This window comes from Neopsephotus bourkii, unplaced genomic scaffold (assembly GCF_033783945.1).
Source record: "Neopsephotus bourkii isolate Nb327-2 ecotype Australia unplaced genomic scaffold, CSIRO-AGI_Nbou_v1 NB_272, whole genome shotgun sequence".
Taxonomy (NCBI): Eukaryota; Metazoa; Chordata; class Aves; order Psittaciformes; family Psittacidae; genus Neopsephotus; species Neopsephotus bourkii.
Genome location: NW_026900781.1, coordinates 8,162,204 through 8,187,310, shown reverse-complemented (window position 1 = coordinate 8,187,310; position 25,107 = coordinate 8,162,204). Strand labels below are relative to the sequence as shown.

Sequence of the window (25,107 nt, the reverse complement as noted above, 5' to 3'; positions counted from 1 at the left end):
CCAGTGCAGCACATAGGAAGGGATCACAGCTTTGCTCCTTGCTTGCCTGCTTACTTATGTCTTGGGATGCTCTGCACACTGAGCAGGGCCAGCAAGAGATCAGAGCTTCTTGGGCTTTGTGCTGCAGCCAGCTCCCACCCTCCCTTTAGCTGATTTCACCCTGTGCAAGGGAGATGTGAAAAGCTAATTAGCTCCTACTTGTGCAAAAGGTAGTGCTTAGGAAGCCTTTTTTCCTCCCTTTTAATTTGTGTTAAAATGCCAGGGCTAGAGGCTTATCAGGCCTGGAGGACTCACTGCTGTGTGCATGGAGTGGGCTTTAAAAATAGATGCATCTCAGCTGGTGATGGGGACACAGCTGTTGCTTTTCTGTGCATAAAGCTTGTGGTAAAGAAGCAGTCTTGTGGAATGGGAGCTTGTCGAATTGTTCTTCTGGTTTCTCATCATACACTGTCCTCCTGGGAATCCATGGATGCTTTCAGGTAGAAAACACTGTATTTCACTCCACTACTTGATTGGTTTTGTTTCTAAGGATGTGAAACTGAGCAATGTTCGCAGGGCATGGAGGTTTTGTTCTCTGTTGCCTTGCCTGAAAGGCAGGATTGGCATTTTCTGCCAAAGTTATTCCTTGTTCAGTTGATTGGATCAGTTGCTCCAAAGGCTTTGTTGGGTTTGCTGTGGAAGAGATGCCACATACTCCTGTGCTATCGGGCTATTGTAAGACTCCACAAGTAGAAAAAGGTATCTGTAGCTCTGTCCGTCTGACAAGTACCTGATGAGATGTAATGACTCCACATGAAGTACATGAATTGTGCAGTTTACCCCCATGACAGCACAGTCTGGGGCAGGTTAATCTGCTGGAACACTGGTCAACTGCAGGAGTCTGGTTTGCATGGTAATGGTCTGGTATTGTTGTGCTGGTCTGAAAGCAGGTGTGCTTTGTTTTCTCCGACAGCAGTACGGTTGGTTTGTGGTGCAGGAGCAGCTTGGGAGCATCTTGATGCTTCCCTGTCTAGTCAGCTGCTCCGGATGTGCAATTACTTAACTCTGCATCTGGCACATGATCTCCCTGTAAATGAGTGTTTGAAACTGTGTATTATGTTTTTCCAGCAAGGCAGAGATGGATACAGGATTGATTGCTTATTGGGAGGGAGCTAAACATCTCCTGAACAACCATATTTGTGATACAAGTAACATCTGCCTGATTTTCCTGTCCTGACTCCTGGGTTTCTCTGCCCTCTTACAAGGAAGAGCAACCAAATCCAGAAATACCTTCAGGGTGGGAGCTCCTAAGTAAGCCCTCTGTAACTAAATGGACTCTCTGCTGCTGTGAGCCCAGAGTTGATAAGAGAACTGCTGGGAGAATGGAGGCATAGAGATGTGAGCTACCTCTGTGCTTTTCCCTGGCACAGAGCACATTTTAGTCAATGGGACTTCAGAGTCAGGTCTGATCCCATAGCCTGGGAAGTGGCTGGACTGGGAGGAGCTTGGATGTGGGCTGTAACATTCGCAGGCTCAGGCTCCAGCACTGCTTTGGCTTACTGAACCCTTGGGACCAGTGCTTTGATGGTACCAATACCATCTTCAGGCCTGATAGACCAGGAGAAGTCTACGAGTTTCTAAGGTGCTTTAGTGTTCCGGCTGTGACCTGAACCATGTATGTGGCCACACTGAGTTTCAGGAGGCAGGTGTTAGGGTCTGGGGATAGGATTAATCATATTCAAAATTTAGGAGCCTATGATACGGTTATTTGCAGCTGAGCTACTTGTCTTGGTTGCTCATGAAGAACTAAAGGAGACCTAATCACTGGAGCCTAGAGAGGGTTTATTGCATCCTAAATTAGACTTGATCATATGACTTGGTCTCTATTCAGTTTGAAAGGGACCCTGAAGATGTCTTGTATGCATATCTTGTTGGGTAAGCACGAGCAACTGCATCTGGGGTGTCTCACACTGGGAGCAGAGGTGGGATAATCCAACATAGGGCACTCTGGGCATCACCTCCCCATGGAGAAGAAAGGAGCATTTTCATGTGTATATCTCGGTGTCTTCAGCAGCTTTACTCCTCAGATGGAGCTGTGGTTCTATGTAATGCCCACGTTTGTGGGATGTGTGGATTTCCACCTTAACTTCTCAGTGTGCAGAGGCAGCTCCACACCTCCTGCTGCTGCAGGATGGAAATGGTGAGTCCTGCATCCTGATGAGGTGCAGCCCTGCTCTGGGAATGTTCTTTTGGTCATTGTAGCACTGCGTACAAAAGTGATGTCGGTTGCCAGCAGGGCTGTGCTCATTCCTTAAGTAAATCTGCAAGTGGACAACCGGAAGCTGTGTCTTGGGCAGTGGGGCCTGAAAATAACGGCAGGTCAATCACTGCAGAGCACACGTGCTTGTTCTCGTTTACCACAAAATAATTTACTTTGAAAGCCAAGTCAACTTCCCCCATTGTGGAGTGCATGCTAATCACAGGTACCTGTTTCCAGCTCGAATTGCCTCCTGAGATCAAAGGCTTTTGGGTGGGCTGTTCCTACCATGCTTCATAAAAACAAAGCACAGGGTGAAAACACAGTACAAGTCCATTCATGTTCATGGCCACTCACCCTTGTGGCTATTTATCTTTGAGCTTAGCTGGGAATAAAGGCAGACTTCAATCACTGTGCAGGGGAATGCCCTGGAGCCTTCTAGCTGCACAAAAAGTTTGAAAATATACTTTGATTCCTTTCTGCAAGACCATCTAAAGCCTGAGAAGGCTTTTATCTCCTCTTTGCCGTTCTCTCTGCTCTCCTGTTTCAGCCTTATTGCCTGTCCTTCACTGTAACCTTCATTTAACTATGCTTAAGTCTGCCTTTATATAAATAGCAGATGCTTCTAGGACATTGCTATTGCGCCTTCCTGGTTGGCAACGGTTTGGGTAGCCCTGGCTGCAATGTTCAGCAAGGTAAAGCTAGCAAAGTAGGAAGCTATGAAGTGCCTCTTGGATTTGGTTTCCTGCAGCTCTGGAAAGAGCTCTGATCATTGCTTCTGTAATTAAGGGAAATTATAGGGAAGGAGAAAGAAGTCCCCCTGATCTCAGGGGACAAGCCTCCCATCAACAGCAAGGTTATAACACCCCTCCCTTGGCTGGTGAAGCTGATGCCCCATGGGTGTGAGTGTGCATGGAACCAGGGAATCGTGGTTTTTACTTGGGCCTGTGGTATGTGCAACCTTTTGGGAGCCCACTGCGTGCGGAGGTGGCTGCGGCTGCTTGTGCTGCATCGCAGAGGGAATGCATTGCGAAAGAGCTGAGCTTTATATATCATCCGTAGAGCCGATGCTTTGGGCTCCCCCGTTCTGTTTGTGCTGTAGTCAGCCTGATCTGTTGAATTGCTGCTAGGACAGAAAAAGGTGCCATGTCTTGGTGCTCAGCAGAGGAGAATAAACCCCTGTCAGGCAGGCAGTACATACACTGAATCCATTGCAGCTGCAGGCCTGTGGGTGCAGGTTTCCTAGGCACGGGGCTTTGCATGGGAACTCATGCAGAGGTCAGTAGCAACAGGGCAGACTCCTGCAAGGAACTGTGACTTGATGGACTGCCTGTGGGGGTGCAGGGCTGGGGGTAAATACTCAGGGAGGTGTAGACAAGAAAGCAAACGGCAGGTCCGTTCTCGGTTAAACCTAGCGTGATGCTGTCTGCTGAAAAGAGAACTGAAGAACAAACTCCTGTGAGAAGGTTACTATTGCAAGTTAAACCCCAGGAGAGGTGGGAAAGTCACATTCCTCTCAGCATTGCCTCTCTGAGCATTTCACTTCTGCTCAGAAGCCTGCAGTAACTGTGAGCCAAGACCATGTTGTGGTGGAGACATAGGTTTATCGGGAGGCCCAAGGAGCTTTTGTCTCCTCATTTCCTGCCGTGGAACTGTCAACTCCTGATTTTCTGCTGCCCTGCAAGGCTAAAGAGGATGGCGCTGCAACAGCCATCAGTGTGCATGCCCAGCACACCCAGATGGTGTGACCTGAAATTTTACTGGTGAAGCACTGGCACAGGTTGCCCAGAGAAGCTGTGGCTGCCCCATCCCTGGCAGTGTTCAAGGCCAGGTTGGACTGGGCTTGGAGCAACCTGGTCTAGTGGGAGGTGTCCCTGCCCATGGCAGGGGGTTGGAACTGGATGAGCTTTAAGTTCCCTTCCAACCCAAACCGTTCTGTGATTCTATGAAACTTTCCTTGCTGATCCTTTGCTTTGGGAGGCCATCCTCAAGTGGTCCTAGCCACTGACCTGGAAGGTGATGGGATGAAAAGCACCCTGCTCTGAAGCAGCAGCTCCCCAGAGGCAATGCCATGGGAAGGTCTCCTCTGAGGACGGGCTGCTGACTGGCTGGAGTAAGGAGCCAAGCATGTTCACATTTGCCACTAGTGAGGCAGTCTTCCACACCGGACATCAGACAGGCATTTCACACTGGTCATCGACTTGATTGCCAAACAGCAGCATCTTCTTGGCAACTGCATAGGGACACTGTAGCTCAGGGAGGGGAGCAAAGAGGCTCTGGTTTCTCTTCTGAACTGTTTTGGGTGTCCAGTCCCTGCTTTGTTGTTAGCTCACCTTTTTAAATTTAGCAGAGGAATAAACAAAGCACTTTCAGGAAGCAGCCCTGCATCACCAGCTTCCCCCTTGGGACACACAAGCCAAACTGGGCACATTGCTCTCAAGTCTTGCTCTGTACTTAACTCCCCAGCAGGAATGCCTTTTACGGCAGCTGAGAACTGGCCTAAGCATGGAGCAGGTCGCAGGCACTTCCTCTGCTCTTTGCAAACCCAGGGTGTTCAACAGGAGGTAGGGCAGTGCCTTGGCAACAGTGAAATGGGACAGTATCTGATGGGAAACGCTCTGTGATCCTTGAACGCTTGGTTGTTTTGGATGGAACCCACTCCCAGATAATGCTCAACTTGACATGTAGTAGAAGAGGGGTGCTCTCAGCTTTGGGAAGGAGGGGAGGATAGCTACACTAAGTAGTTGTTCTACTGGTTCGCTTGTGGATCATGGCTTCTCCAGTAAATGCTGGAGTTGGGGAGCAGGCCATAGTGCATGGACAGTCACATCCATGTCCTGCCACCCCACCTTCCTGAGGGACTGCGTTGAGAGGAACTGCCCCGTTCACCACAAGGACCAGTCTGGGATGCAGCAGGAACAGATGCTGGCAATGGGACAGAAGCCTAGACACTGATGATTGTATTTCAGACTTGATCCCTTGTGTATCTGAGTTGGATAAATGCTTCAATTGCTTCTTCTAGACAGGCAGAGAAACTGCCTGTCCCCTCCTCTCATATCCTCAAGTTCTCATTTCACCCTATAAGCACTGATCACTGGAAAGACAAAAAGTGAACACCTCATTTTAGAATGGCTTTGATAATATTGCTTCTTGCTAATACTTCCTTTTAATATGCTTAGAGAACTCTGAAAACAAGAAAAAGTAAGACCAAGTGTTACCTTTTTTATATAAAAAAGCTAGTCATTTAATCATTTTAAAATGACTCTCTACAAGATAACAAACTGTAATACAGGCTTGCAATAAAGGTTCTCCTTTCGAAAGCACAAACTATCAACATAACCACTAAGCTTCAAAACACTTTTTCACTTTCTAATAATACACAGTGAAAAAAGAAAATGGATAAGGAAATCCAAAAGAATTCCAAACAATACTAGTACAAAACAGGTTCAGGTGGATTGCTTTTTGGCAACTGGCTATCGGTTACCATTAGCATAACTGCACTTTCTGGATGTTACACCAGAGCCAGGCACTGGAGCCAATTCTGGGCCAGCTGAGGTTGTGCTGGCTCCTGCTGCCCTTCCAGGAATGTTGGGCAGACTGTAGAAGTGTGACATTAAGGTCGCTAAGAACAGTCTTCACTCTGAAACAATACATTAAGGCTGCAAGATTTCATATGCTGCTGAAATGGTTTTGTTATGTAAGACAGCAAATCCTGTTTCAGTAAGGCACGTGTTCGGATACATACTAGGAAGTGAGAAGTTAGGCCAAAGTGCCTGTTCTTGAGGTGCCACCAGTGATCCATTTGCTGACGTGAATCCTCAGAATGCATCAATGTGGGACTACCTTGAATTACTCAAGGAGAGTAGTGTTTCTGCTTTAAAAATGCCAGAATCACCTGGAATTTACCTGAGCTATTGAAGCTTTGTTTCTAGTCTGAGGGCCATGGGTAAATGGCATTCTGATTTATTCTTAGGGGGTTCACAAAAGGCAACTGAGACAAATAAGCCTATGTGTGTTTTGGAGCAGCCAGCATACATGACATTTCTAAAGCAGTCTACCAATCTGCTAACAATTTTTAAGGGTTTAAACTGAAAGTTACTGGGTGGGATTGTGTGTATTTACTGATGGAATGGCCCCATTAAAACAGAGGTCATTTTTCGCAACAGTGTAGTGCAGAAGGATCAGCACCTATGCAAGAGAATTTGGGGTGAAAAAAGCACCCAAGAGCTGAACGGAAGTCTGAATTCCAACAGATGCAACTAATTCCCAGGAATGTGTCCTACAAAAATAAGTGCTATTTCTTCATTACATTGTGTATATGCTATAGAGATGCTTATCTGTTATTTCAAATCAAGCTATTTTCTTTCCATAGGAATTACAATGTGTATGTTAATCCCTCTGGAAGGGACTAGTATTTTGAGACATTGCTCATCTGCAGCCTCAAAGATGAGATGAGTCCAATGAATTCTGGGATGCTTTTAGGATAAGTCTTGAGTCCATGAACAGTAAGGCTTTTGAGCCTGTTAAATCTAATTGCCAATGCAAGGACATACAAGGTAAACGTGTATGAATTTACCTTGCTGGGAATTCATCCACTTTTTGAAATCCCATCTTGCAGTTATCAGAAACAGTGAAATTTGAATGCTGTAAGATACTAAATATATATGATTCTGCCTTCCTCCTTAGAAGGTTCTGTTTCTTATATGGCCTAAAAAAGCTTTTCTTCAAAATGCTGCATGCCTTGCTTGGAGTGCTGCTTGTTGCAGTTGTGCATATATGCCAGTCAGAATGATTGAATGCTGTACATAACAAAGTGACAGCGAGAAGAGAGTTAAATTTCATGGAATTAACCTATAGAAAGTAACTTCTAAGAAGGGAACGGAGTTCTATGAGAACCATTACACTTGCTTCGTGGATTGGTACAAGTAGGTTTCACAACCAAGTCCATGTGCCAAAATCAAGACGGAATGAAACAAGAGGAATGCAGCATCCAGTTAACAAATATACTGAGGAAACAGGCAGTATATACAAAAGATGCATGCTGCTTACCCGACGCATAATCTTTAAGGTGCTTAGCTGATATTTTAGCAAACACAGCAACATATACATATATGCAGTATATACGAATCTAAATGTGTATTAGAAACATAATACAGAACCAGATATACTCCCAGATCCCTGATTTCATTAGATTCTCTAACAAGTATGAATGTATTTAAAATATTCCATTTAAAAAATCTAAAAAAATAAATGATAACATTTACACAAAAATAGCTCCAGTTTGCTCTTCTGTTTTGCCGCTCACAGACTGGGCTCTACTGGGTTTTATAAGGATGCCATTTGGACCAGCGAGAGTTTGAACAACTGTGCGTGACGCGACAGCTCTGTCACTTGGTCCACCATCTTCTGCAGGGCTGCTGTGTTGGGGTAATGCAAGGCAGCCGTCTTGGTAGCCAGAACCACACTCCTCAGCAGTTCACACAGCTGATTGCTGGAGTTCATCACTTTGTTGCGTATGTCCTGAGTCGTCACTTGCCTCGTGAGCATGTCCCCAATGAACACAAGTTTGTGAGCGCTCAAAATGACGAATTTGCTGTGAGCCACAAAGATCCGGGGGGGCTGAGAAGCGTTGACGCAACTGAAAAAGGCATCGATGGCATTTAGGAGGGAGTTGAAGTGAGTCTCACATTGGTCAGAATAGAACAAAAGCAGCTGGCTGTCACGGGAGGTGGCAGCACTGTTTGCAGTTTGGAGAGCTTGAGGTGGCTTCCATTTTGAGATGTCATTCTCTACTGGCTTTGTGATCTCTTGCTCCAGACGTTGAAACTGATTGATCTGAAAGGCAAATTAAAAAGCTCTCTTCAGAGAATATTCACATAAGATGTTGTGTTACGTATTACAGTTTCACCTTATGCCTCGGGGTACTCCTGGGTATCCTAGACTGACCTGTGATAAATAAAAAGTAGTATTATGTTTTCTAAGATCTTTTATTGTGGAGAGTGAGGGGTAATCAAGCACTCTGGTTACCATAAAGCCAAACACACAGAGTTCAGATGAGAAAAAACATCTAAAATACTCTATTTGCATAAAAAAACCCAAAGCACAAAGCCTCATGAATTTACAGCCTGCTGCTCACTTGGAATGTTCTGAAATCACAAGTGAGAGAGATGGATCCAAGTGGCAGCAACTCCTACACAATCTTTAAAAAGCTGCCATCTCTGTGGGATTTTGAGATGACAAACATTTAACTCTCACCTCTGCATTGCTTGTACAATTTTCTGCCATAAGACATGGCAAAAATGTTATTGAAGAATTAACATGAGGGCAATGTGATAGCTCTCAATCTCACATGACCTACCTTTTGGCATTTAAAATTATGTTAAGCACAGTATTTAAGTTGATGCTATTGATGTTCACTGAAGAGATGCACAGGCATATTCAGCACGTGTATTCAGTGTGGTGCAGTGATTAAGGCACTGGACCGCAGATCAAGAAAGCCATGTTCTCCAGCTGGCTTTGTGACTGACCCACTGTGAGACATTGCAGAAGTCTGTTTCTCCTCTGTGGTAAACTTTTAAGACATAGAACGCCTTTTATTGTATGTATGCGCTGGGCCCACCACAATGGTGCATCGTATAAAAAATAATTAGCCTCTTAAATAGAGATGGTTGGAAATTGTTTTCAAGGGGCAGGCTTATTCCTGCCACAAGAAATGTTTTAAACAGAGAGCTGCGTCTGTGCTTACACTCAATTACGAAGTGGCAAAAAGGAAATAACACAGGCAGAGATGCTGATCTTCAGAATGGCTACTCTGGGGTTAATACTTAAGATTTCTTTGCCATAAGGAATTGTTGACACAGATGCACAGGGCCAGGAAGGTGCTAAAATCTTGATGCTCACCATTTCCCATTTGGAGCATGACAGTGCGTGTCCTTCTCCTTTGTGTTGATGATCCATTAATGGTAGAGCCTGACAGGCACAAATTCCACTTCAAAAGAAACTAACCAGGAGCTGCTGTTTAGCCAAGACCTAATACCTGCCATCTTCACAGTCTAGCACCTGGGACTTTCCAACTGCATGTGCTGGCACTCATGCATACCTCACAGCCATGATGCTCACTGCTAAGGGAAGGGCCCCTCCTGCTTTACTTGACCATTACTCCCTATGTGCAAGGAACACTGCATTTTAAAGTTGTTATTGCACCCAAGCAAACATACCTGATGGTGCTCAAGCTCCATCTTGCTCTGCTTCATGATATTTTCCTTTTCCAGCAGCTCCTTCTGTTGCCTTTCAAACTCTTCTTTTCCCTGTTTTCCATAACATAAAACACTGTTAAACCAAAACCGCTCCTGAGCTAAATGACAACTCACAGGTCAAATAACAGGCTTCTTTGTATTGGCTTTTTCACTGGTAGTGCACCTCTGTGAGTTCAAAGAAAAGGATTGTGTGGCAGAGCAGAAGGCTATCACTATCATGTATACACAACAGTCTTATCTGAGAGGAAGTGTTTGCCCTGCTGAAACTACTTTTCAATATTCATTAGCATGACAATCTGATTGCTACTTTCCTGCAAACACAGGAAAGCACAGACAACAACACTGGGTTTACCCACCTGCAGGTGAACATAATCGTAGTCATCCATCCAGCTCTTTTCTGAGCTCTCACTGGTAGTATTGTGAGGGTGCTGACCTTTATTCAGGAGTGGAGGAAGGGAAGTACAGTGGTTCTGTGCTTTTTCTCCATGACGCTGCATATGAGGATTATCATAAACATAGTCAGGAATGTTTGTGATACTCTCTGGTACGTTTTTGAAACGTGAGCTGCTCAGTGCCTGTTTGAAGAGCATCTCTGCGTTGACACTGATGGTAGTGGTCAGTTGCTTGGCATCGTCTGGGACTGTCCTTGCCACCATTACAAACCGATCTAAGTCATCACACTTGCTCTGCAGTCTATTGACAGCTAGAACATTCAAAGACCAGTTGTAGCTGTTCAGGTCGTGACTGGTTTGGGTAAGGATCTGGTGAGAGTCCTCCAGCCTTTGCACCTCCCTCCTCATTTTGTTAAGGAGGCTGAACTCGGACAGGCAGGAAGCATTGGCTGCTGATCCTTTAGCAAACTGGAGGTACTCCAACAGCGACTGCTCTACCTTATCCACAGCAGCGTGAATTTCATTGATGTGTTTCTCCATATATCCGTAAGATCGCCAGTCTGCTGTTACAAAAGCCATAAGGTTATTGACAGCTGTCTCCACCATCTGCTGGAGACAATAAAGCCTCTCTATAGCAGTGTCTGGATCAAGGATTAATCTTTTGTCCTGTGCAGTCGATGCTGAGAAAGAAGAGTCTTTTGATGTTGTTGAAGATGTGGACATGTTACTCCTTGTGCTTCCTGTGCTGGAGAAAGACAACCTATTTATCCCATCAGTCACATCCTGTAAGCCTTTAGTGTCTTGGAGGACTGGTGGTGGCACATCATATACACCTTCTCTTCCTTCTGGGATGAGACTTTCATTGAGTCCTGTCTGTTGTCCTGGGAATGCAACTCCCCTTGGGGTATCATAAACATCTTTTTGAGGTGCAATTTGCTGTCCAAGAAAATGGTTTTGCTGGTTCATAGGGATGTCATAAACACCATGTTTCTGTGGCACTCCGTCCGACAATAACAGGCTCTCAGGAGGAAATTTATTAAGTTCTTTTCCAGTTGCTTTGGTGATGGGAGGAGGAATATCATATACTCCTTCTGGTCTTGCACTGTGGCCCACTGCAGATGAAAAATCCTGCACATTTTCCCTCAGGCCTGTATCATCTCGGCATGCAGATGGATTGGTTGCATAGACCTGATTCACAGAAAGCAAACCATGAAACCTTTGGCTAGAATAGTAAAGTATTTTACATCTTCCATATGGCCTATAAAATGATGGGATGGAAGATCTGCTATTGACTTTTATAAAATTCAGTTACTTATCCTGAGTTTGAGCACCCATTTTAGTATCTCACGTTTTAACATTTACCTTGCTGCAAATTATCATAAGCAGCAAAATCAAAAAAGGCAGCATGCTGTGACAAAGATAATGTAGGTCTAATTATCAGTTCACACTCTGTAACATTAATAATGTTGATGCAGTGCTTCACTTTACCAGTTTTAACAGTTTAGGAACCTAAGGAAATCTTTGAATCTCCTTTTCCTTCAGGAAAATCTTCTTTAAATATGTCTTTGATCAGACATGAAAGTACAGGATCTTGTGGAAACAGTATAATACTTACCACTTTGGCAGGTGGTATGTCATAGACTCCTAAAGCTTTTGCTTCTCCGATGGGAACTGGAAGTGCAGGCCCCTTAACTGATGTGGGGGGAATGTCATATATCTAAAGAAAGAATAAATTTGTTACATAAAGAAGTCACCTCAGGAAAGCTCTACTCTCAGACAAGTTTTCTTGGTTTCTGTGTTTCCTCTTAAACAGCCTTCAACTTTGTGTCATATGGGAAAGCTGCTTGGATTTGCCTGGTATTTCAGACAGCTGGGAAGAAATGCACTTAGCTAGGTCCCCTCTGGGCAATTGTGTGGACACCAGGTTGGAGAGGTCATCACAGTCATCACAGCTGACTTCCATCCTGAGAGTTATGTCAAGGCCAGTCTATTACAGATACCTACTGGGGTGAACAGGGAAGCACTATCCTCATGTGACCAGAACTGATCACACTCTTACTAATAGAGATTTAGAGGGGTTGAGGAATACACTTGTACTAGTACACACCAAACTCTCTGAAGCTAAGACTGTCCCTATCAGCATCACCCATCTGCTTTACTGGGTGCAGTGTAAGCTGCTTCTAGCAGAGTGCAGCTGTCAGATGTTTCAAGTGTCCCACTTGGTGGCATGTCCTACACTTATAGTGGGTTCTGCATGAAGTCTAAGGCCACTCTCTGAATGTCTCTTAACCCAGACTTCCCAGCATTTGGTGCCAGTTTGTTTTATGTACTATTGTTTCAGGGTTGCTCCCGAGGGGAGTAATCTTGAGGACTGAATGCTAAGTGTGTTCCCCTGAACAAAGATGTATTTCAAGTTCAGTGACATGGTGCAGTAGATATGTGGTGAAAAAAAGCTCCCTGCATAGCAGCTGTTCATTTAGGCGATGATTTTACCCTTAGTGAGTGAATTACTGTCAACTAACAACAAAGTAAGGGGAAAAAAAAGTGTCCCTAGGCAGCAAGTTTATTCTGTTTAGATACACTCTTTGATCAAAACACAGAGAACAAATGGGATTTTCATGTTTGGTGTGCTGCCAAATCTTAGTCAACATCAAATACAACTTTGAAATACTTCTGCACTCTGTGAATAAGCCACAGTATTTAATTAAAACATATTTTATCTCTGAAATGAGAGAACTTGCTTTGCTCATAAACTTCTGGTAAACATTCATCACCTTTTGTGCCCTGTCAGTGCTGTTGGCAGTTTTATTGGTACCTACCCCTTGAAGAGGGCGAACCGGGGGGATATCATAGGTATCCTTCTGGTATTTGGAAGGGAATTCATAAACATAACCTTGTCCTGACCTGACTGGAGTTATTACCTGTGAGATAAAAGAAAAAGAGGAAACATAAGTCTTTGAGGATCTTACCATGTTCTTTCTGTAACTAAACAGGGTGTAAACAATCCAGTACTATTAACATTTATGTTTTATGTAGCAACGTTAGTGACACAAGCCTACATATACTTCTGACGGTGGAATGCTGCAAAATGATTGTTAGAAGCTATAAATGCACCATCTTCTCCTTCCAGACTAGTTCTGACACAGCTGCTTCCTAGTGCTATAGTTTCTTCTATTTGTCATGCACAGATTCTCCAACAGGTCTAAGGGAGCTTGGTCCCACTAACTGCCCATTAGCACAGACTACATGAAGTGACAGTTGCATCACCCACTCACTGAGATAAGGGCTATGTATACGCTGATCCTATTGAGGTGTTGAGTGTCTCCACTTACTGATAGAGATGTAAAATACTATGCTCAGGCTCTGGGAGTCTAATCCTTTGCTTGTGGAGGTTATTTCCCACCTACTCCGGCAGGACATCTACGTTCCTGTGCTCCATAGGACAATGGCATAACATCCTGAATAACTGAGTGGGAGCTGTGGCTTGGAAATTCTTTACATAGAAAGGCTTAAACCTTTCAAAGCAGGACATTCAATTTTGCTGTCTCTGGTTTGTCTATATTGGTGGCTAAGCCATTCTTGAAGTATATAATGCGAGAAGAGCTTCTGGGGGAAAAAAAAAGGTTAGAATTTACTTTTTTTTGGTCATTTTCTAAACCATTAACTACTATAATGACTTCATATAAAATTTGGTGAAAAATAAATACCTTATGTGCTGGACAGCATCTGCATGGCAGAGTTTCAGTATAGTGTGGTATAAAAGAAATGTTACCTAACCCCAAGAAAGAGCTGTGTTTATAGTGGAAACGCTGACATCTTAACCTCTGCTGGTGCTACTTAGCTCTAAGAAAAAATACAAATACTGTAACCTGAAGGCATAAAATGGCAAATTATACAGGCCCGTACACAATGCGTCTTTGTACTCAGCTGAGGAGTATTCTGTACCAGAGCTACCTGTCTTTAGAAATGTATGCAAGATGTACAATAGAGTTTCTGCCCAAATGCTCAGTAAAGATCGTGTAACAGTTTTTGCTGTAAGGAATCTTAGCATCCTGGTCAGATTTTACTCTGAGTTTTGCTTGATTGAGGTCTGCAGCAAAAGTCCTTGATGCTAACCTGCTACCTCCTCTCTGCTATGTTAACAGCACAGGCTTTTTCTCTTTTTACTTGCTGCCCAAATATTGCTGTGTAATATCTGTCCCTGTACTGTGAAACAAACACTTGATTTCCACAGTCACCCTCCCCAAGATGACTGCCATTCCAGTGTACAGTACATACACTGATTCAGTGTGAGCAGCCCAAGGCAGTGCGCCTGGTAATGCCAGCCACTGTGTTGACTGTGTGCGCTTTAAGAGAGGAAGGAGCATCCATGTGTGGCAGGCGCAGGAAGACAGTGGGTTTTGTTGCTGTATTTCCTTGAATTAGCATCAGAAGTCAGGAACTGGAAATAGTATGGCCTCCAGAGCACCGGGTCAGTTTGCTACTCATGAGAGAACTCCGGCTGGATTGGATGTGGGATTAACAGAGTTTACATATATACCAGATTTTTAAAAAGAATCTAAAAATGTACTGAATTTATGACAGGTCCTTCCTCTCCCACAGAGTCATCTTCTGCAATGTAAAAGGTCTTTACAGACAGAACTTGTGAGAAAGTTGTTAAATTACTGGAAGCTGCCCATAATGAATCACTCCAGACATTACCCCTCCCAGGCCACTCTCACATAATTCTGGGATTATTTTGTTTGCCTGAGAAACTTGTGTCAACATTGCTTCCTCATGCTTTTCTGCCAGAGAAGGCTAGTGATCAGACCAGCACAGTTTGCTATATATTTTCTGCAAACCCCCCTTCAAGTCAGGACAGAAGGATTTGGTTTTAAGCAATGTTTACTCAGAGGTTCCTTCAAGAGGCTCTAAAACTACAGCCATGGTGCTGCTTCAATAACAAGTCACTGGGTATTTAAAAATGATCCTCCAGGATAACCAACCATGCACAGTAAATACAAAGGGCTGTTCTCTGGGTACCCCATCTCTGCTAACTGTTCTGCTATTCTGAACACTGGCATTAGGCTACTTGCTAATATGCTAGGAAACTGCTTGACCATCCCAAAGGAAAAAACCAACAGACTGTTCATGGCAGGCAGCCAGAGGCCCCATGCCAGCCCTGGAAGCAGGGAAGACCAGTGACTGTTGCAGTTTGGCTCTGCTTTACCTGCCAATCACTACCTAGCTGGACAAGGCAGGAGTCAGGCTGTGTCAGGCTCCAAACAGACAGGTCCCTCAGACTGAAATGTTTATAAACCCGTGTTCTGTTGTGGTCTACCCCAGAAGCAGAACTCTGTCGTAAATCCAGAGCAGGACTAAAATTTGACTGGATCTCCTCCAGGCCTCAGATGTGGGTCGCTTCTTACAGTCCTGCCCATGGAAGCAATGTACAACACCTGCAGAAGCCTTATGGCAACTCAGTTCTCCAAGGTTCGCACAGCACTTTAGAGAAGCGCCTTTACACAAGCTCAGCAATAACTGTCCTACCCATCTCATACCTAAATTCATACAAGATACAAGACACCACCTCTTTCCTTGCTCAAAGAAGTCATTTCCATGAGCAAACTCAAAAGAAGTCACAGGCCCCTAATAAAATAAAAGGGAGATGATGTGAGCAGCACGGGTAACAAGGCACAGAATCACAGAAAGCTGGAAAAAACCTTTAAGATCATCAAGTCCAACCATAAACCGAACACCGCCAAGTCCATCACTAAAGCATGTCTCTATGCACGCACAAGTAAAACCACTTGCTCTCGTTGTTACAGGTAAACATGATATTTTGCTTTTGTGGAAAGAAGCCCTGGTGGCAAAGCAGATGATATCCTTACACCAGGGGCCCTGGAACATTCATGGAAAAGAAGCTGGGCTCATTTACAGAGGGATCCTCCCTCATTCTGCATAGAACAGTATCATGCAGCTGCAGTTATTCCTGTAGCTCATCCTCAGAGACCTTTCCCACTTTTCGAAAAAGGCTGACATACCAGTTGCTGTATGAAAGGTTTACAGTGCTACAAGGCTGCTGGTTTTACTTACTGTGCTATGATACAATCCTAAATAACCACACTAAAGCTAGACTGGCCAGATCAAAGAAGCTGGTTTCAGTCACCGCTGCAAGGCTTTTTTTATCTTATATCTTTCACTCTTTCCCAAGTTGCAAATCCGAAGTAGTGGTCAAGCAGGGTCACTCCTTTATTTGGGTGTTTCTGGCTGTTGTCAAAGGAAGTCAGAGGTTAAAATGCTAAGTGCCTGATTCTGGGTATTCATCATAAGTACAGCCTGCCTATATGGGTGACTGTGGACAGAACACCTGACCGGTCTGCAGGGCTGCACTTAGCAGTGCACTCTACTTAAGGTGACATTTATTTTCCAAATAAGACTGCATCAGAGGCTTTTATGCTTGCTCCTTTTTAGGGTTCTGAAAAAGCTATATGAAAGACAGAAAATACAACCGTAAGAAAATCAGCAACACCCAAGGTTTGTTGATAGCATGAAAGAAAGCTTTTTTCTCCCAGTGACTCAAGTATATTTTCCTGTGTGGAGGATTATTACCCAGTAACAACATGCTCTGAGCTATTTCATCATAAAATCCTCTACAAATGCTAATCTGGTCTCACTGAGTACAAGAAGGTTTCCTCTGCTTATCTCAACCCCTGTTGCCTTCCAGCACTTTTCATTAGGTTAAACATGCCTCTGGACTGCTTGTTCCTAGTCAGTTCAGAACAGAAGCAGCTCATCACCAAAACATACCTTGAGTGAAGGTTTTGTAGCAGCAATTAAAAGAATATCCATGCTACTGGCAAAGTGAAAATGTGAAGCATGTTCTGACTCTCATGTCCCCAAGACAGGATCACATACGGGAAGCCAGGACATGTGGTCACACTGCTCTTCTATATGAGGAAGAGAAAGGTAGCTGGATAGGTGAAGTAAAAGAGTTACCAAGCTTGGTATTTTCAGAAGTAACTTTTGATTTTGGATATTCAACCATAAATATATTAAATGAGCTTGTTGCTTCTGAATTAGATACTCAGCCCTCTGACAGCATCACTGAGCCATTTTTGTATGGGTTTGAATGTTTGATGGCAGTTTAGTTTTGAAGATGGACTTCAGAAAATAGGTGGCTAAGAAAGAAAAGTTCCCTTATCCCACTTCTGGAACAGGGATAGCAGCCCCATCTGGTACTTACTTAGGAATTTATTTCCTAACAAATGTCACTGAACTGCAGAACTCATGAGGAGTCTTTTTCCTTTTACCTCTTCTCTTTTAAGAATGCCTGTGGTCATCTGAGTTTAAATAATCCTGCATTTCAAACCAGCAATTTTCCGTGTTTACGCACTGAAGGAAACAGATGGTCTTCCCACAAACTATCTAGCCCAACATTCTCAAAACATTGTTAACCACTTAATAGGTGCAGAGCAGCTAACAGGCACCAGGTTTGGCTCTGGTGAAATGTGTAATGAGGCTACTTCAAACTCCAGTACTGCAAAACAGAGACAGCTTAGAATAAAATTTGTTCTGCTCACGTTGAAGATGATGCTCTTCCAAAAGCAATTACCTGGGTCTTTTCCATGCCAATGGCATGTTCCTAACCAAGAAAAAGTGCTTATTATGCATGTACTTTGCAAAATATACAGTCCTGTGGGTCATAAAATTCCTCTTCCTTAAACATATGGAAAAAAAACCCTGTCCTACTTCTTCTAGGATTAAAATGGACATTAGGCTGCAACACAGAACACTCCTAAGGCAGCAACAATACAATTCTCATGCTTATGGCACAGTACAATACTGTAGTTTACATTGTCTAACACGGACAAAAAGTGAATGAATTCCTAGGCTTGTAAAGAAAATAAAACAGCCAGAGAGAATATGGAAAAACTATAAAAAAGAGAGAATTAGGGGACAACCCACCTAATCCCTGCTGTTTTGATCTCCTAGTCCTTTGGAAGGCAGTAAGCAGCAGCCATCGAATGATGCTGGACCAGGCAGTAAGTCACTTCTTGGGCCTTCTTTCTGTTTTGCTGCATGTACTTAGGAAGTGTGTCTCCTCAAATGCTTTTTTGGGGGGGTCAAGGTTCTGTGGCTAAGATGAACTGCAGGAAGAACAGTTTCTAAGCTAATCATGGTATTTGAACCTGACCCACTGGCTAAAACTCTATCCTTTTTACAGTAAGCACCTAGGGTTTCCTCTCCTGTTTTTTGCAAGCTGCATCAAGATTTCCAGTGACAGATAATGAATTTCCTGGCAGTAATACCTTTTGTATCACTTAGTATTGTCTATTGTAAAAAAATGAGCAAAAATGTTTTTATGAAGCAGTAGCCTTAACTTGCTATATATAATGATATACAATGCATTTCCTAGCCGTCAGTGAGTAAAGGTTGGGGTTTCATTCTCACTTGGGCTAAGGATACTCATTTTTATAAATGTTTGGTTTTGTAAGCTGCTACCAGTTTTAGGATTATGAAATCATAACACTTTAAATAATGTATGAACATTGGGCCAGTATAAAACGTTCTAGTATTTTCTGCCAAAACTGAACCACTGGAGAGCTTTTGATCAAGGCTTACAAGTTGAAAGAGAGGGGGGGAAGCTGGAAAGGCATTTCTTCTAATGCAGTAGGCTTGTAGCTGCAGCTATGAGTTGTTTCTAATACTATGAACCCAAATGTTTCTGCAAGGCAAGAGGAAATCAACAGAAATGTATTTTCTTTCCTGGGCTGAGTAAGTTATCAGCTCTACTAAGTAGCGGAAAGAAATGTGGTATCAGTGCACGTAGTGACGCTGCCACTTGCCTTTGATTGGGTGCTCCTCAGTGAATTTTCTGAGAAGTAAAACTCAGATGTGTGAAGATAAGTATACGTGACAAATACTACCCTGATACAGGACTGATTTATTTCTTGATACTGCTTCCATCTTCAAAATACCTGCCTATTTTCTCCTATGTTTTATGTCCATTTGTTGTCCAAGACCTGTACCTATGAATATCTGCTTTTCTGCTGTGACTGTACGTGCTCTAAGGTTTAACGCATGTCCAGATGTCACCAATTCATGGTGTGTTAAAAATGCTTAACTTTGCAGGCTCAGGGATTTAAACAGAAACTTTTAAATGTGGCTATGAAGTGCCTCTCCAGTATATGCCCAGTCTTAAAAAACATCCCAGTGGTATTGTACTGCAAATAACAACAAGTAATTAAACTGGGTGTTACTTCTTTTGAGGTCATATTATTTCAACCAGATTTATGCAAGTTTTGGGCTGTGAGCCTTAACAATGTAGAGCAGATGTCGTGAAACAGATTTAAAACAAAAAAGGTGAAATCACGAGCTGCCTTTGATTCCAACCCTCAACTGCCGGTGACAAGGGTATAGCCAACTGCTTTGCCTAATCCTGACTTTTAAACTTCTGGTGTGACCTTGTCCATTAACCAGACACAAAAGCAGGTTCATTACACTATTTTTCAGGTTTTTATTTTTCCTAAATCTAAAGGACAGTTTTGTTGTCTTTCTAAACAACTTGTTTTAATCTACGTAGTTACATAAATGACCTAAACCCTGATGAGCATAAATGACAGGGCTGTATTAAGTGTACTAGAATGGTGCTGACTCGCATTGGCTGTAGCTTTATATTATAACTTTGAATTTCTGCTTGTTGCTGGTGTTCATGATCACAAACTACACAGAACTTACTGAATGAGCAGTAAAGGGCACATAAAAGCTTAACAGTCTTGTCACTGACAAAATTTTACTGTTTGGTTTTTCCCTTTCTTTTATGATGTTTTTGTGACCTGATCCTGCTCTCTCACATCAGCTCGAGGGCTTTCTGCCAGCTGTGTTATGAGCAACATTTCTGCTTGCCTCAGCGGAACAGGCTTGGTGCTGGCTGGCCTTGAATTGCAAGGATGACTGGGAAGGGGTACTTCCTTCCCTCTGCTAGAGTTGTTCTTGCTTACAAAATGTAATTAAAAAGTGGCAAACCAACACATCTGAGGATGTCCAATTTTTGAGAGGAGTGAAACATACCCATTGCCATTAAATTATTGGGACTTTTAAGAGAAGTGTGAAAGATGGTACTTGTCCAATACTCTTGCTGAAAATTCTACCAGTGCCATTGCCATGACAATTACTTAGTTTTAGTCAGACGGTGACATCACCATTTCTGCATGCATTGGCCAACAGTTACAGTACTGGTGACAGAAAAGGCATGCACTGTGAAATAAATGTCTGTGGATGGATCTTAGATAAAGAAAAACCCCAAATTATTGTGTGATAAGTTCTAGTGGAGAAATATGTTTATCTGCTAAAGCATTCTCTGGAAACATGGTTAAATTTTGGCTGGAGTTTTGATTTAATGAGAACTATGTGGCAAAACTCAGCACTTTATTTTGGTATCTTGCCTGTGATAAATACCTAAAGCAGCAACCTGCTTTAACTATCCCCGTCTGCCTAGCCTTCCCATTTAAAAAGGTTGTCACACGAAGCACCATTTGGTAAACATGCACTTGTTTTCTTTGCTGGCAATACTATGACTGACTCATCGTGAAGGCAGAAGGCTAAATTTAGGACAGGTTTGGAGGAGGAGAGGGAATGAAGAATGAGATGATGATATGCTGGGACAAGTAGGGCAGAGAGTGGTCTTACTGCTGTGAATGACATGAAATCCTAAGGGCTCACAAACAATAAACCAGTTTGGTTCAGTCCAAACAACTAATTCTTTTTGGGGAGCTTCATCTTAGTTCTGTTATTTCTTCCCTCTACTGAAATTCTAGATGGAAAGTAAGAGGTGGGGAAAGGGAAGCTTAATTTGGGAATTGTTGAAGTAGGGTATTTCCATGACTTCTTGTTTCCCTTCAAATATTTGCTTTCTTCCTTTAAGACATTTCTCAGAAGAGATCCTTCCCTGCCAGAAGTTTCAGTTTTGGTGAACTGGCATTTCCCAGTGGGCAAGAATATGGTTGAGATAATGCACTGCAAGAAAATTTCAATTCCACAAGAGTGCTCCCAGTAACTGGAGTTTAGATTATTATGGAAGTTATAGACATCTTTTAAACAGATATAAACTCCATTCTTAATTGTCTTCTGCATCTATATAATAATTATACCAGACCTCAGCAAGGACTCATTGCGCATATAAAAAAAGTGATAAAACCCAAGAGGAATGTGGTAGTGTCCTTTAAGAACTAGGGATGGACTGTCTTATGGAAAGTTTCTATCTCCTAAGAACCTAACTACATTGATTCCATTCTAACAATTTGTTTTGGGAGAAAGCTTAATTTAGATGATTGAAATAGGGAATGAAAAAAGCAGTATTACCAATGCTGTTTAAGAAAGCAAAATTGAAATGTTTCAGGCCAGGCATGTGGAATGATGATGTTCTGATAATTAATCTTCTTCCAAAACAAAACATCTACAAAATCACTGAACACCTGCAAAACCTGTATTTTACAAAACACTGTAATAAAACTGTTTTCTTACTGCCAGCAACCCACCTTCATCTAATTCCCATCTCTAGAAACCACACTTCCTCCTTATGATGAAATTTACAAAATGGTTTGGGTTGGAAAGGACCTTAAAGATCACCTGGTTCCAACCCCCCTGCCGTGGGCAGGGACACCTTCCACTAGACCAGGTTGCTCAAAGGCCTGTCCAGCCTGGCCTTGAACACTGCCAGGGATGGGGCAGCCACAGCTTCTCTGGGCAACCTGTGCCAGTGCTTCACCACCCTCATAATGAAGCACTTCTTCCTAATATTTAATCTAAATCTACCCTGTTTCAGTTTAAAGCCATTACTCCATATTCGGAAGTGTTCACACACCGTGTAGATGAGGCTCTCAGTGGCATGGGTTAGTGGTGGTCTTGGCAGTCCTGGGGTAAGGGTGGGACTTAATGATCTTTTAAAGGTCTTTTCCAACTGGGTTGATTCTATGATTCTATATCACTACATGCCCTTGTAAAAAGTCCCTCTCCGTATTTCTTGTTGGCCCCCTTTAGGTACTGGAAGGCTGCTATTAAGAGTCTTCAGAGCCTTCTCTTCTCCAGGCTGAACAATCTCAACTCTCTCAGCCTGTTTTCATAGGAGAGGTGCCCTCTGATCATCTTGGTGTCCCTCCTCTGGACTCGCTCCAACAGGTCCACATTCCTCTTGTGCTGGGGGCCCCTGAGCTGGACACAGTACTGGTCCACTTCTGGGGAGATCCCATTCACTCGTAGCGTCTCATGCGAGCAGAGTAAAGGTGCAGTCACCTCCCTCAACCCGCTGGCCATGCTTCTTTTGATGCAGTCCAGCATATGATTGGTTTCTGGACTGCAAGAGCCCACTGCCAGCTCATGTTCTGTTGGAACAAGTCCAGAGGAGGGCCATGAGGATGATCAGAGGACTGGAGCACCTCCCATATGAAGACAGGTTGAGAAAGTTGGGGCTCTTCAGCCTGGAGAAGAGAAGGCTGCATGGAGACCTCATAGCAGCCTTCCAGTATCTGAAGGGGGCCTACAGGGATGCTGGAGAGGGACTCTTTATTAGGGACTGTAGTGATAGGACAAGGGGTAATGGGTTAAAATTTAAACAGGGGAAGTTTAGATTGGATATAAGGAGGAAATTCTTTCCTGTTAGGGTGGTGAGGCACTGGAATGGGTTGCCCAGGGAGGTTGTGAATGCTCCATCCCTGGCAGTGTTCAAGGCCAGGTTGGATGAGGCCTTGGGTGACATGGTTTAGAGCGAGGTGTCCCTGCCCATGGCAGGGGGGGTGGAACTTGATGATCTTAAGGTCCTTTCCAATCCTAACTATTCTATGATTCTATGATTCTATGTGGAGCTTCTCATCAACCAGCACCCCCACATCCTTCTCCTCAGTCTGCTCTCAATCCATTCTCTGCTCAGCCTGTATTTGGGGTTGGGATTGCTCTGACCCAAGTGCAGGACCACTTTCTGAATCATCAGTTTTCCGTTCACGTTTTTCCCAAATGCTCTGCTGCCATGCTTAGGTGTTAGTACTTAGAGGCAAATGTAGATTAGACAAGCTTAGTGTTTTGTTAGTATGCTTTCAGATGTAACCAAAGGCCTAGTTCAGTTTCTAACCAGCAAGAAAGAGTCCATTAACCTTGCATTTTTCTTCTTACTCTTCTTTTTTTTTTTTTTTTTTTTTTGTTTTTGAGCTAAGGTTTGATCCTGCACTTGTGCCTTTGCAGACAGATTTGTGTCCCTGGGTCCTTGGGGACCTCAGCTGTTGGACAAGATCGCAGCACTGGCCTTTTTTTCTGATACTACAGGGAAAACTGCATGCCTCTGGTCTACAAATAGAACTAATTAAAGAGAGCCCTGTGCTTGGAGAGAAATGGGGAGTAATGTTGAGCTCATATGTTTGCTCAGCCTAATAAAATGCAGTCTTTCTCTTAAAATACTTCTCTACAAATCACAACAGTGACTTGACTTCTTACTCTGACTTGTGGATAAGAGTTACTTCACTCATTGGTTTTCATGGAGACCACTGAGAATAGACTAACTGCATGGGCTTTTTAGCAGTAAAATGGCTTTTCTCCTATTAATGTCACACAGAGTTACAAGTGAACTCTCGAGTCTAAGAAAAACTGTGTGATGGTTTTATCCTTCAGTTTGCATTTAACTTGAGAGAATGTCATCCTTTGGAGCACACTTTGTGAAACTGAGCCGTGAGTGTTGAGGTATGTGTTAGCATTCCTGCTGCACTTGGCAAATTTGCTGTGTGTTCAGCACTTTGAAGCAGTATTTTGTTACGAGGGATCCAAATCCCCAAAGTGGAATTTATAATCTGAAAGCAGAAGAAAAGAGGGATTATATTAAGACTGTTTGGGCCATTTAAGTAAACAATATCACAGGAAGCTGTGGTATTTCAGACTTGAGGGTAGGCAAGGACATTCTTCCACCTTGAAATGTAAATACATTTTTGCCAACAAACTACAAAATACAAGATACGCTCCCAGACTTTCTGATGACAAAATATATCTGCCACACAGCTGTTTACTATGCTTAATGTGTGTCTCTTCTAAGATCATAAATATGAAAATAGGCAAGAAAAAAGACTGTAACATAAAAGGCAGGCTTATTTCTGGAACAAACATTATATGCAGCCATTTGTTTCCTCCCAGCTAAACCAGCACTTGTTTAATTGGAAGGAAAAACGTCATAATGTGGCTAACTGGCTTCTGCTACTGAAGTCTGTGCCAGAACTGTCAGGGTGGTGCTGCTTGTGGGGTGGTGTTTCCACTTTCTCGTGGATGCAGTTAACATGACTCTGACAGAAATAAAGACAAGGGAACAAGGTCTGTTTCCTTAGGCATGGTTTACCCAAACCTCCTGCTAAAGGCAGTGAACTCTTGAAAAAGGTGGAGATAGCAGTATCATAGAATCATAGAAAGTTATGGTGGGGTGTGAAATCCTTCACCTGTCAAGGGCATGAAAATAGGCCAGGGATGTTCAAGTGTGAATGAGCTCCTTCCCTGTTCTGTTTTATCCACTTTTAAAAGGTGGCTAAATCTGAGTGTTTCCTGAGCTGCAGATTCCTAATTCAAACAGACCAACAAACAAAAAAGCTGATGTGTTCCAAGCTGGCATTAATCTCTATTTGCCCAAGTTAGTCCATGCCTTGTGGGAACTGTAGTTCAGAGCTGGTAACTTGTGCAGTGCAGCCTCTTCGCTGGTCAAACAGCTGTGGAGCATCAGTCTCTTACTCTGTTTTGTGCTGATTTCCCTTGATCAGAAGTTCTGAAAGCTACTGGTTCCTACAGGAAGCTTACAGAATTTGTCAAACCTGTCTTCCAATGAGGAAATTTTTCCCTTAAATTTTTTGGCCAATGCTATGTGCAGGACAGTAGGGACAGTACGACAGAAAAGTTAGGGGAAACACTGAACCAGGAAAAGAGTATTTAAGTTGCAGGGGTACCTTTTTTCACATGTAGCTTTCCCTAGTTTAAAGCTCATGTGTGAACTAATGATCAATCACAGATGCAAAAGAGACATTGTGCTTTGTCAGCACCTTTCCCAAAAGATGTTCTCAAAGCAGTCTGTATAGAATGAGTTCCCCCATAATTACCCCACATACTTTGCAGATGAGATTGCTGAGGTGCAAAAACAGCACCCCAAGACCATGCAGAAGCCTGAGGCAAGGATAAAACCCAGGTTTCCTGAATACCAGATTTGTCCAAAGTTTCCTTTGCTTTG

The 25,107-nt window shown here is 43.2% G+C and overlaps 1 protein-coding gene across 1 annotated transcript in view; it reads right to left on the bottom strand.

Moving 5' to 3' along the window:
• Positions 1-5,455: 5,455 nt before the first annotated feature.
• The window catches only part of NEDD9 (neural precursor cell expressed, developmentally down-regulated 9), a 39,461-nt gene continuing 19,809 nt past the window's right edge, over positions 5,456-25,107 (bottom strand). Inside the window, exons 3-7 of the mRNA XM_061346508.1 lie at positions 12,704-12,805; positions 11,500-11,601; positions 9,849-11,072; positions 9,454-9,543; positions 5,456-8,071 (exon numbers count right to left, since the gene is read on the bottom strand). Of these exons, the coding sequence (XP_061202492.1) occupies positions 7,562-8,071; positions 9,454-9,543; positions 9,849-11,072; positions 11,500-11,601; positions 12,704-12,805 (2,028 nt within the window). The 3' untranslated portion in view covers positions 5,456-7,561. The remainder of the gene's footprint in view (positions 8,072-9,453; positions 9,544-9,848; positions 11,073-11,499; positions 11,602-12,703; positions 12,806-25,107) is intronic.